This window comes from Pinus tabuliformis, chromosome 7 (genome assembly GCF_031772625.1).
Source record: "Pinus tabuliformis cultivar Carrire ecotype Pingquan chromosome 7, CPIR1, whole genome shotgun sequence".
NCBI lineage: Eukaryota > Viridiplantae > Streptophyta > Pinopsida > Pinales > Pinaceae > Pinus > Pinus tabuliformis.
This window is the reverse complement of record NC_142293.1, coordinates 1,985,488,487-1,985,500,872: the sequence shown is the minus strand read 5'-3', so window position 1 is coordinate 1,985,500,872 and position 12,386 is coordinate 1,985,488,487. Positions and strand designations below refer to the sequence as shown.

Genomic DNA, 12,386 nt, shown 5'->3' with positions numbered 1-12,386 from the left:
ACACCTCAGTATCATTTGTGGTTTTCTCTTAAAGACCACCATCCTTGGTTTGTGGTCATCCTTAAAAACCATTTCTGAGAGACATTCAACTTTTGGCTCATATGTGATTTCAACTCCTCGCCGAGATGCATTTTTGCATTTTTAGGTCTCATTGTTGGACTTTGATACATGCCTTGAGATTAAGGGGGGAATGTTAGACAACTAATCCTCATCATTAGATTTGTGTTATGATGAGTGGTTATTAGAATCCAAAAAAACCCAGAAACTAAATGAAGAGTTTCATTATATATATATATATATATATATTGTGTACATCATTCTTTGAGATTAATTTTTAATATATAATTGAATTTGGTTTCCAGATTTATTATTAAGAAATGAAAATGCATTATATAATTTATAATTAATGTATCAAATTTTCCGATAGCTCATATCTCATATTGGACTAACATATTTTTTTCCGACCAACATTATTTGTTGGTTCCCACTCACACAGAAAGAAAAGAGAAGAGTATCAATAAAAAAAATGGCATTTTAACTTGTGTTCATTAGAATAAAAGTGACGAGAATCTCCCTCATATACTTGATTCCTATTCCTACTTCAGAGCAAACCCCAATGACAATGGCAACCTTTCTGTAATTTGAAAAGTTCATAAATCCAAATTCTATGAACATTTATTAATTCCATTATATATCAATATTCATCAAAAACCTTTGATTGCCCCAAAAACCACTCAATTTATTTTTTTAATTGAAAAAATGTCCATTGTGATCCATATTTATTGAATGATATAGGAATCTACCATGAAATAAAGTATACGACATGGGAATTGCATAGCTTTCTTGATTAAGATCCATTCATGCTAGATGTCAAGATTAACCCTTCATTATGTCAACATTCAAAATCCTATAAACAGCACCACTTGATTCGAGTGTACGCTTATTCCAATTCAACTCATATAAATGGTGGGTAATGAGAGTTTCGTTAACAAGGAAGTTTTGGAGAATTCAGAGTATTCTCTGCGGCTGGGTTCTACGGGCAAGTAAAATATGGCTCCCAGCTTCGCAAAAATAGTTGTTGGCTCAATTCCTTCTGCTTCTGGAGGGAAAACTCCTGCCCATATTGTCAGTGAAGCCCCAACTCCCACTGTCCAAGTGGTCCAGGCCTCACTCGATGAGGCTTTGAATTTTTCTGAAAGTGCCCTAATCTGTCAGTTCAATGGTTTTTCGCCATGGATGACAACTCTCCACAATTAGATCTCGGAGGTATGGAAGCCTGTCATTTCTGATAAAATTAATATCTACCCCTGTGCTAGGGGTTTCTTTATAGTAGATTTTGAAAATTCTGAAAATAGACAATGTATTCTAGATTTTGGCCCTTGGTTTTGGGAAAACTCAGGCCTATTCATGAAGCCATGGAACCCATCATTCGATCCCTCAATAGCAGTCATAACCTCAGCACCAGTTTGGGTGAGATTGCCAAGCCTACCCTTGCATCTCTAGAATCTCTCTTCGCTAGAAGCCATTGGAAATGTAATTGGGAAATTTTACTGTAGGTGCCCAGAAATAGAGGAATATGCCAGAACCACCTATGCATGCATCTATGTGAAAATGGACTTCAGCATCGGATTCTCACCTGAAATAAACCTAACAAGTAAAGACTATGTGTGGAACCAGAAACTCGATTATGAAAGTGTCCTATTCTGATGTCGATCCTGCTTTGAGACAGACCATCTAGCCAAAAATTGCCCAAAAACCTCCCAAAAAAATTCGGTTAGAAAAAACCACCACATATCTACATGGTGGGAAGGAGCACAAAAATAACATTACACTGTCATCAGAGAAGAATACTCTAGAGAAAACTCTGAATCACAAGAAATCGGGCAAGAAAGAAATAACTCTCAAGACAAGCAGGGAGAAAGCCCTGCTCAACAATAAAAAAGGGAACTCGACAACCCTTCAAGCATCAACAGTTATGAGGATTCGAATACCGCACAAAATAAATCTTCGTTTAATAGCAAATAAGATCTCTTAGACCAAGCTTCTTCTCCGACTATCTTTAAAAGGACGAACACAATAGATTGCGAAGCTAAGACACCAATGTCCAAAGAACCAGAAGAGATGAAGGAGATGCAAGATAAAGGAAGTTGGAAGACCATAGAGAAAAAAAAGAAAGCTATAGCACCAATCTCGCCAAGAAAGACGAGGAGCCAAACAATTAAAAGCTAAGAAAATTATAGGTCCGATAGACTAATTTGGTCTTAGTGGACATTAACCACTATCATCATCATCATCATCATCATCATCATTTTGATTAGTGCTAGGGAGGCACATACATTTTATAGTTTAGTATAACCATAATGTGTAATTATATTAATGGCCAATGTACAACCAATATCATAAAAAATTATGGATTAAATTTAAATATAATAATATTTTAATGTTATATTTTCATAAAAATTTATATTCAAGTGTAGATTTATAATGTGCACTTGAGTGAGTTTAATGGTTAAGAGCATGTGTTTCTTCTTAAAAGGTCATGGGTTCAAGACCAATATTTATGCTTTTGTATATTTAGCAGTCAAATACTTGTGCCGAAGTAGGTCTCTTGTCCCATAAACAAGGAAATCTCATACATCAATTTGTTGTAGGGTCCTTTGTCCTATAAATAAAAAAGTCTCGTACACCAATTTAATGTAAAATCCCTTGTCTCATAAATAATAAAGTCTCATACACCAATTTGGTGTCTAACTTAACGATGACCTTAACAATTAAACTTGATCTTATCAATAACTTATAACAATTTTGCACCTTTAATTAGAATCATTATCAGTACATATTCTTCTCATGAAAATATAGCAACCACATAAAACAATTCTTGAAATAATGTTCTAAGAGAGGTGCACATTAAGGTGACTCCTATCAACGACTCGGAAACCTCCTGCACCATTATGCCTATGTTAAAGTTGCAACTATTACCCGTATACTTTATTTCTAAAGTTATTTTATAAAAGGAACACTGATAATGTTATATTTTAGTCTTTTCAAAATCACATCATGGTTAGAAATTGTAATTATTTGTGGAGTTAGCTAAAATTAGAGAGTCTGTTAACTCAGTGTTGAATGTTGAGTCAAATTGAGTGATAGATAAAGAGTTAAGAGTTAAGTGCAGTTTAAAGTGTGAGTTAAGTGTGTGTGGATGTCAAGATATTTTAAGCAAGTCATTAGTTTGAAAATGTTAAATACCTTTTGTTGGAGTCACGATTGTCGTTACACCAAAACCCGCAGGTGTTAGTAAACAGAGACATCGCTAGTGTTAAGCACATGCTATGAAACACACGGGGAGCATTGAATTATCCTTTTACACTGCCATTAATGGGAAGTGTTGGATTATCCAATTCCCAACACCTTTTCACCGGTTCATTGTAAAAATTAAATTTTATGTGATCAATAGAAGAGCCACAGCGTATGTGTTTTGTGTATGAATTATTTGTTTTTTCTTCTTTATCTTTCCAACAAATTGATATCAACGAGTCAAGAAAGACTCACGATTTATCAAGCCGCCTTTGTGTATATGAGAAGTGCAGCACCAAGCGCTGCAAAGTTTATTATTTTTTGATTATGTAAGAGTCGTGAATTCCTTATTGGCCTGAAGTGCCACCGTATCACGAAAAGCCCGTGTGCACTAGCCGCCACCGTAAGCAACTAATCCTCCATCGCCCCCGTCTGTTCGTCGTTAACAGAGTTGGAAGACAAAAATGTAAAAGCATTAATAAATTGCAAAACTGTGGCTGGTCGTTAAAAAAGCCGTGAGTTCCCGTGAGGGACAACCGCCCTCACGTGTGGGTGGCAAACTCGTCTTACACTAGACGTTGAAGGAATAAATTGAATTCACCATTCACAAATCGAATGATATATGAAAAGTCGCTTAGCAAGCTATTCATCCCGTCGACAAGTGCTAAGAAGATATGTGATTTTTTTTTAAAAGTCACAAGATTTGACCTTATTCCAAAGGTGTTTTAATTAAATAAGTTTTTGAATTTTTTTTGAAGGGTTGAGAGATATATGGAATATTTATTTTTTTTATTTTTTTTTAAGAGTTGATGATTTTTTAATTGAAAGAGAATTAAGAAAAAAAAAGGTTTTATTGGCAAGAGAATTTAGGGCTTTGTTAAAGTTTATTTATTAGTGACTTTTTTTGGTATTTTGTTAAATATGACAATTTTTGGGTGAAGATTGTTGCCTTACGGGGCGTATATTGAAAATTATATTTTTTTCGGGGATGATATGGAAGAGAGCCTCATGCAATTAGCAAAGCATCTATAAGTAAATGAATCACAGTAGTCATGGGTCGCAAAGCGCGACTAAAGAAGACTAAGAAAAGGAATCGAAAAGAAGAGTAAGCAATTCTTGCCATGGTTAGAGAGGTACAAGCTACAACCGAGGAACTGAGAAGTCTAGCAAAAGACAAAGAAGAAATTGAGAGTGATTGGTGTAGCTTTGATTTGCTACCACCTCCTATGTTTACAGCTGAATATTTTGATCATTGGGTTATCAAGATGCTAACTTTTCTTAGAGCTAAAGAGTTAATTGAGTATGAATCTAATAAACCATATGATGCAGTATGTGATGTTTGAGTATTGAATTTTATAAAACATGCATTAGATGATAAGTGTTTGTGCAAGGTAGAAAAAGCTACAACTTCTAAGGAAGCATGAAAGATCTTGGAAGCAGAGTTTGACACAAAGGAGAGTGACATGCATCAACAGGTTATGTCACAAGCAAAGAAGTCAGCTGTAGATATGACAGTGGATGAGCAAGACTCTAAGAGGAAAACAGAACTTGGAGAATCCCACTCAAAAGTGGATGATGGTTGTCAAGACCATAAAATTGAAACCGATTAAGCATCAGATGGATTAAGAAGACGCAACAAAGATTGCATAGAGAAGGAGTAGACTCTGTGTGTGAAACAGAGCAAGAGAAAATAAATGCTCAAGGACTCCACTGTAATGTGGATGATACAGATGATTGTGAATCCCAGGCACATGTGGATGATGATTGCAAAGTGATGTGAATTGGTAAATCCAGTCACAGCTGATGGGTTTGGTGAAGTTGAAATTGTCAATGAAATTGACAATGAGCACAGGGATGCTCAGATATCCCACCATAGTGTATATGAACATTATGTTGATATTTGTGATTTCTTTTTTGAAACAAGGATTGATTGTGGAAATATGGTAAGCGCCATGTTTAATGAAACATCGAAAGGTGAAGCCGCCAATGTAGCAGCAAGATATGAAGCATTTGGAACTGCTCATGAAGCATTATGTCATCTAGCAGCATTTGATGATCAAGAAGAGCATAAAGTGATTGAAGAGATTTTTATGAGAATATCCACTAACAACATAACAGCGGAAGACAACCTCCATGTAGTTGAAAAGAAGCCAAATGTAGATCAAGAAGCTCTCACTAAAGAGAATCATATTAAAGATGTTCTTAACATTATTTTTGAATATGCATGTGTTAAAAATAGCATGGGAGCAAAAGTTCAAAGGAAGGTAGTTAATAAATTTGATGCAGATTTGAAGCTCATTGAAGAATGGATTTAGAAACCAATAAACAAATTGATGTGAGTCTTAAAGAAGGAACTAGAATAAAAAATTGAATGAAATGGTGAATAATGATCTTGAGTGTGCACATTACAGGAAAAAAACAACAGTCCCTGATGATGAAAGTGAAAATAATGACATGGATATTTCTGAAGACAAAGATGAATGCATTGAAACCATTTTTTGGCAATGCAATCAAGAATAAATAAGATTCTATAATTAAGAAATATGGGAGAAAGAAAGTCATGAATGTGAAACGCAAAAAAAAGAGCAAAGAAGACAATTTGAAGATGCAATGTTTTAACAGCAATCCATAGTTGAACTAATATTTGAAGAGGAAGTTATAGAAGAAATGATCCAATTATTTTTTAGAACAAGTTCAAGACAAGTCAAAGAAAAATTGTAGTAGCAACAAGTGAATAAAGCCTATAGCAAGAAAGTTCAATAGAGCATAAAGCAATTTCGAGGATATAGATCTTGGAAGAAGAGAAAAAGAAAATGTAAAATTGTGAAATTCTTGAGTCATTGTAAGTTTAGTTGAGACATAGACCAGCGGGCATGTTTGTGTGATAGTTAAGTCATGTTGAGTCATGGTGTCATAACTAAAGGGGGGTGTTAGAATTTGTAATTACTCCCACATGTTGAGTTAGCTAAAATTAGAGAGTCAATTAACTGTGTGTTGAGTTAAGTTGAGTGATGGGTATAGAGTTAAGTGCAGACCATATTTAGAGTTTGAGTTAATTCAGTTAAGTGCGTGTACATGTCAAGATATTTTAGGCAAGTCGCTAGTTGGAAAAGGTTAAATACCATTCACGGGGTTCATTGTAAGAATCATGTTTTGTGTGATCAATATAAGAACCATAACTCGTGTGTTTTGTTTATGAATTATTTGTTTTGTCTTCTCTGTGTTTCCAACAACCAACAATGTTTCCAACAACCAACAATCATAAAGACTACACTAAGGCTAGTAGCAAAGGTGAGCACTATCGAAGCATTGCGCAGCATTAAATGATTCATCATTTATTTAAGTTCAATTATTTATGAATCACCCTTAATAAAATTTATGTTAACTTACCAGGTGATTATAGATAATCCATTATAACATTTAATGTTATCCAATCACGTGAATAATGTTCATTCTAACACTTAATACTACTTAATAAAGTGAATAATTTTTATATTCAGGCTTCTATGATTCATAATGAGTTAAGCTATGATCCATAATGAATTAAGCAAAGTCTTTGAGTAGAAATCACATAAGAGAAATTTTGGCGTTACTTGAAATTATGTCTCTACATTGCTCTCTATTTAAGCCTTTTGCCATGGTCTCCCTCTTCATCTCCTCATGATGAACTACACTTACTTGTTGGTTCGAAACGCGTAGGCCAAAAAAATTGTAAACTTACTTGTTGGTTCAAAATGCGTAGACTAAAAATTTTTAAATTACTTGTGGGAAATCCATCGGCCAATTTCTTGTTTTAACGTGATATCTACCCAAAAAAACCCCTTTGCTTAACGTGAATAATGTTTGCTAAATAATGTTTATTATCAATAAAATAATGACTGTAAATGTTTTTCTGGTTTATTTTCAAAACCAGTTTATTTAAGTAATGCTATCCACCTAAAACACATTATCCACTCTGTATCACAGAATTTTATAAATTTGTTTTAAATTTTTGGGACAGCGAAGAGACCGATTTGAGCTCCTAAAGCGGCCGTAACATCCTGGAATTTTTCAAAATTGTAGCTTTCTTTCGGTATTCGAAACATTTTAGAAGATATTTTTAGATGGACTCATGAGAATATTAAAAAGACTAGTTGCAAAGTAGCCAATCTCTTTGCACATGTAAATAAGGTTATGCCATTTGAAAGAAAGAAAGTAGAGGGCAGAATTACTCATTTAGACTGGGAATACGAATAATATTCCGGGATGAGAAGTTTGCACCGGAAGTTAAATCCGTATTTCATAATTCTATGTATGGTTTAAATTTTCATTTGATTGAAATGGTACATCAAAATTCTATAAATTGGCATTATGGTATTATAGGAAAATATAAATTTTCAGACTTAAAAAGATGGATTAAAATAATTATCCTGAGTTTTGAACAAATGCAAACCATATCCATGTAATAAGTTATACATAATTTCATAATAGTAATTCCGAAAAATAATGGAAGATGCAGCCTTTAATAACATCAAAACTATTTTAAAATTCCATAACTTTTTACCATTGTAAAACTGAACTTCATAAAACTAAGAAAGTGAAAGACACACCATCTAATCAGAAATTAAGTTTTCATGTGGATATAAACGCGTATATTGAAATTTTAGAACGTGATGTCATTGTGTAACATTTTGGTCATTATGATTATCATAAAATGAAAAAAGTAATGTTGTTTTTATGACTTGAATGCATCCCTTAACCTTAAGATGGAAATTTAAGTTGATGCATGTATTATCAAGCCCATAGTTCTTTTTATGGTGAGGGTCCTCATAGTTCTTTTTATGGTGAGGGTCCTCACAATACTGTAGCAGATTCGTTGGCCTTCAAATATGCTTTGCAGTGTGACTGGGCAATGCGTACAATACAACGTCGGTCGACTGAATTGGCGTAGACGACTGATATAGAGGCGGTGAAACGGAATTCTACAATGGTTTCTGGGGAAATCTCAACGTTTTTGCTGTTATTAGTGTTGTGTTTGTGTCAACAGTTGTTACTGGGAAATGGCAGTGACAGACGCAAGACATTCATTGTTCGAGTTGAAGGTAACTCAAAACCGACCGTCTTTCCTATGCACGAGCACTAGTACAGATCAACCATTGCATCTGCTGTCAAGAGTGCCCTCAAAACTGAATCGGGCGCTCACAAGGATGCTCTGTTGCTTCACGTTTATAACACGGTGTTGCATGGATTCTCGGCAAGGCTGACAGAAGAGGAAGTCGCTCGAATGCTAAAACCGCCCGGCGTTCTCGCCATCTTCCCGGATCGTGTACGCCATCTGCAATCGAGGCGGTCCCCAGGCTTCCTCGGCCTTGACACACCAAATGGAAGCCGCATGTCGGCGGATTCCGATTACGGCGGTGATCAGTTTCCTGGACTTCGGCATCTGGCCGGAACGGCGGAGCTTCAGCGATCAGGGCATGGGCCCCGTTCCCAAGCACTGGAAAGGCGAATGCGAGAGTGGGATCAGGTTCCCCAAGACCCTGTGTAATCGGAAGCTGGTGGGAGCGCGTTTTTTCCACGAAGGCTACAAAGCGATGTATGGTACCTTGAACGAGACGCTGGAGTTCTGTTCAGCGCAGGATTCGGAAGGCCATGGCACGCACACCGCCTCCACCGCCGCGGGCGGATACGTTGAGGGAGCCAACATGATGGGTTACGCGCAGGGAATTGCCAAAGGAATAGCGCCCCAGGCACGTATTGTGGTCTGTTGGGCCTCTGGCTGCCTTGATTCGGATGTACTCTCTGCTCTCCACAATGGGCTAGATGACGGAGTAGACGTTCTTTCTCTGTCGATCAGAGGAGCCGGCTATCCTAATGATCTAGATAGCTTTGCGATCAGCACCTTTGAGGTGGTGAAGCGGGGGGTGTTTGTTTCTACGTCAGCGGTTAACGACAGCCCCATAACATTGTCGGTAACAAACGTGGCCCCATGGATCACCACAGTTGGGGTCGGCACTCGAGATCATCTCTTCCCCGCCAATATCCAGCTTGGCAATGGGTAGGCCATTCATGGCGTGTCATTGTATAGCGGAAAAGGATTGAACACGCGACGTCTGGTGGGGCCAGCACAGTTGGGGTCCGCACTCTCGATCATCACTTCCCCGCAAATATCCAGGTTGGCAATGGGGCGGCCATTCATGGCGTGTCGTTGTATAGCGGAAAAGGATTGAACACGCGACGCATGGTGCCTCTTGTCGATGTTGGGGACGCTGGTGAGGAGACAAATCCTTATCTTCTCCATGCACGGAGGGGTCGCTGGACCCAAAATAGCCACTGGGAAGATCGTGTTGTGTGAGCGTGGCGATAATCCTAGGGTGGCTAAGGGGCCATGGTCAACCAGGCGGGAGGTGTGGGAGTGATTCATTCCAATACCGCCTCTAATGGCGAAGGGCTCATTACCGATACGCATCTGCTCCCCGCCGATGCAGCGGGAAGCTCCGTCCGAAATTCTATCCGCAGTTACATCAAATCAACCAAAAACCCCACCGCCACCCTAATATTTCATGACAGCCCGTTGGGGGTCAAGTTGACTCCGTCGTAGCTTCCCTTTCCTTCAGAGGGTCTAATCCTATAATGCCCAAAATTCTCAAACCCGACATTATAGCCACGGTGTTCGCATTCTGGCTGGTTGGATGGACGACTTCTCGTTCGATCACAGGCGAACGAAGTTTAATATAATATTGTGGACGTCCATGTCATGTCCCCACGTTAGCGGTATCGCTACGTTGCTTAAAGGAGCGCATCCCGAGTGGAACCCTTCCACCATCAAATCTTCAATCATGATCACGGCTTACGGCAACAAATAAATCCTATGTTATTGGGATTTAATTGAGTGGCCTCTGTATATGACTATCGTTCGATTTTGCCAAAGTCAAAATCGAACGGTGGGCATATACAACTGTCGCTCAATACAGCCGGATAACATAAGATTTATTTGTTGCCACTGCTTACACTTACGACATTATAAGTAAACACGAGTTGCCAGTGGGTGATGAAGTGAGGAGAAATGATTCGACACCTTTTCATTTTGGCACAGGTCATGTGGGTCCCGCTATGCATCTTGGGCTCATGAAGCGAGGAGAAATGATTCGACGCCTTTTGATTTTGGCACAGGTCATGTGGGTCTCGCTATGCATCCTGGGCTCATTTACGATCTGGGCGTGAATGGCTATGTCAACTTTCTATGCAGTGTTAATTATTCTCAAGAATCCATCAAGTTTATCACAAATATGAATGTTAGTTGTCCTCCTCAAATAGGACAGTGCAGGAATCTCAATTATCCCTTGCTGATTCAGGAGGATTTCATCAGATCAATTGCACAGTGTTCAGTTTATCGTGAACGTTCCGTTTATCGGCAGCGTTCAGTTTTCATCAATATCCAGTATTGATTCAATTTTTCGTGGTGTTTTGGTTCATGGATATCGTCAAGGTGATTATGGGCGTTACATGGTGTTAATGTCGCATTGTGACAAAATTATGTAAATATGATTTTTTTATTATTAAATGTAAAGGGTTAGTCATCAGAGTAGGTGCTTATCCTAAGTGGCAAGGGATTAAACAAAAGAAGTTAGTACTAAACCTAAGTACTAAACCCTAAACCTAAGTCTTAAATTCTGCATTTAAATGCGTAAAAACTAAACCTAATTACAAACACCTAAACACTTAAAAGTATGACTAAACCCACTTTCGGACTTTCTAATAAAAATACATTGCAAATACACTCCATAGTTCCTAAACCGCAGCAGTAACTGCGACGGAACCACACGACATGTGAGCAATTGGGTTAAACGGCGGAGGATACACAAGCTCTAACCGTGGCGGTAGGTTAACCGGGCAGAGGTTGTAACGACAACAACGCATGTGAACACAATGTCTATCCATTAGCGGAACCGCCAAAGGGTAAGCCGTAACTGCATTGGCAGCTGTCACGTTCAACTGCCAGAGAACGCCGCAAGCCGGAACCGCTGGAGAGTGACTAGGAGGTGGCAACCTGTGGTTAGCCCGCACCCTGTTCACATGCGCAGTTTAGCCAGCGCATTGTTTGATAATCGCCAGTGGGTTCGAGGATAGACTATTGTCTATTTTGGGTTTCATATTGTTTTATATGCCGTTGCTAATTCGAAGACCATGTAACCTTATCCCTAGGTGTCATTGTGTGACAAGACCGTGACCCATGAACCTTGAAACTCAACCAATACATGCCAATCTTGGACATGAGGAATTAGAGTGCATCTAATGTCTTATAAAGTCACAATTCAATCATGGAAGAGGAGATGAGTGGGTTTGGAAGTTTGTTTGTAGATTCTAGAAGTCATAGGCAATTTTGTTTTCAGTGTAATGGGAACATCGGGAGTCAGAATTGGGAACCGTGATAGGGGTTTGCAAGCTATTTCAGAGAGCTTTTTGTTGACAGAAACCATAAGTGCATGCGTGCACATTCAGTCTAGTTCATTTTCTGTATAACCAAATTTCTCAGATTCAATCCTAATAAAGTGGTTGCCTATCTTGAAAGCGTACCCGGAGACGTAGTCCATCACGGACGAACTCCGTAATCAATATCGTTGTTTGGTATCTCTGTTATTCTACAAATTCAAGCTTAATTATGTTTCTTAAGTTATCATTTCAATCTTAAATCAACTGCCTTCCTTCAGTCTTCCACATTCAGCGCTTAAGGTTAATAATCAAATTCACTGATGGAAATTAATCCATTCTACTTTAGTTTTAATTTATGATCAATTTCAGATCATATAATTTGGTATCAGAGAAGGTTGCATTTGTATAATTTTTGCCAGTGAAATGTTAACCACGTCAAGTCGCAACGTGGAGAAGGAACACTTGAGGAGTTTGATCCAGAGATTGGAAAGCGAAGAGTCGCTCATAAATTGACCATGATAGGATCTGATGTAGGTGAAACTCTTGAAGCAAAGATGAGCGAGAAACGGTGTCAGAAAACATTTTTGAGCATGCAGTAGATGTTGGGAGAACTTTACGAATATAAGAAGGTGAGGGATACAACTTCTTCTTCAAAGAATTCGAAGAAGGACAAGGGTAAA

At 38.1% G+C, this 12,386-nt stretch overlaps 1 protein-coding gene across 1 annotated transcript; it reads left to right on the top strand.

The window, feature by feature from the left end:
* The first annotated feature begins 8,867 nt into the window (after positions 1-8,867).
* On the top strand, positions 8,868-10,721 carry LOC149256433 (subtilisin-like protease SBT1.5). The gene is made up of 3 exons (XM_089455367.1): positions 8,868-9,245; positions 9,362-9,624; positions 10,370-10,721. The coding sequence occupies exons 1-3, from the start codon at positions 8,868-8,870 to the stop codon at positions 10,719-10,721; spliced, it is 993 nt and encodes a 330-aa protein (XP_089311493.1).
* Positions 10,722-12,386: the final 1,665 nt, after the last annotated feature.

Excerpts from the sequence above, each read along its gene's own strand:
- LOC149256433 (XM_089455367.1), top strand. The coding sequence starts at position 8,868 with ATGTATGGTACCTTGAACGAGACGCTGGAGTTCTGTTCAGCGCAGGAT. Across the intron at positions 9,246-9,361 it reads ACAGCCCCATAACATTGTCG|CGGAAAAGGATTGAACACGC; the intron begins GTAACAAACGTG and ends GTCATTGTATAG. Across the intron at positions 9,625-10,369 it reads CACTGGGAAGATCGTGTTGT|GTCATGTGGGTCCCGCTATG; the intron begins GTGAGCGTGGCG and ends ATTTTGGCACAG.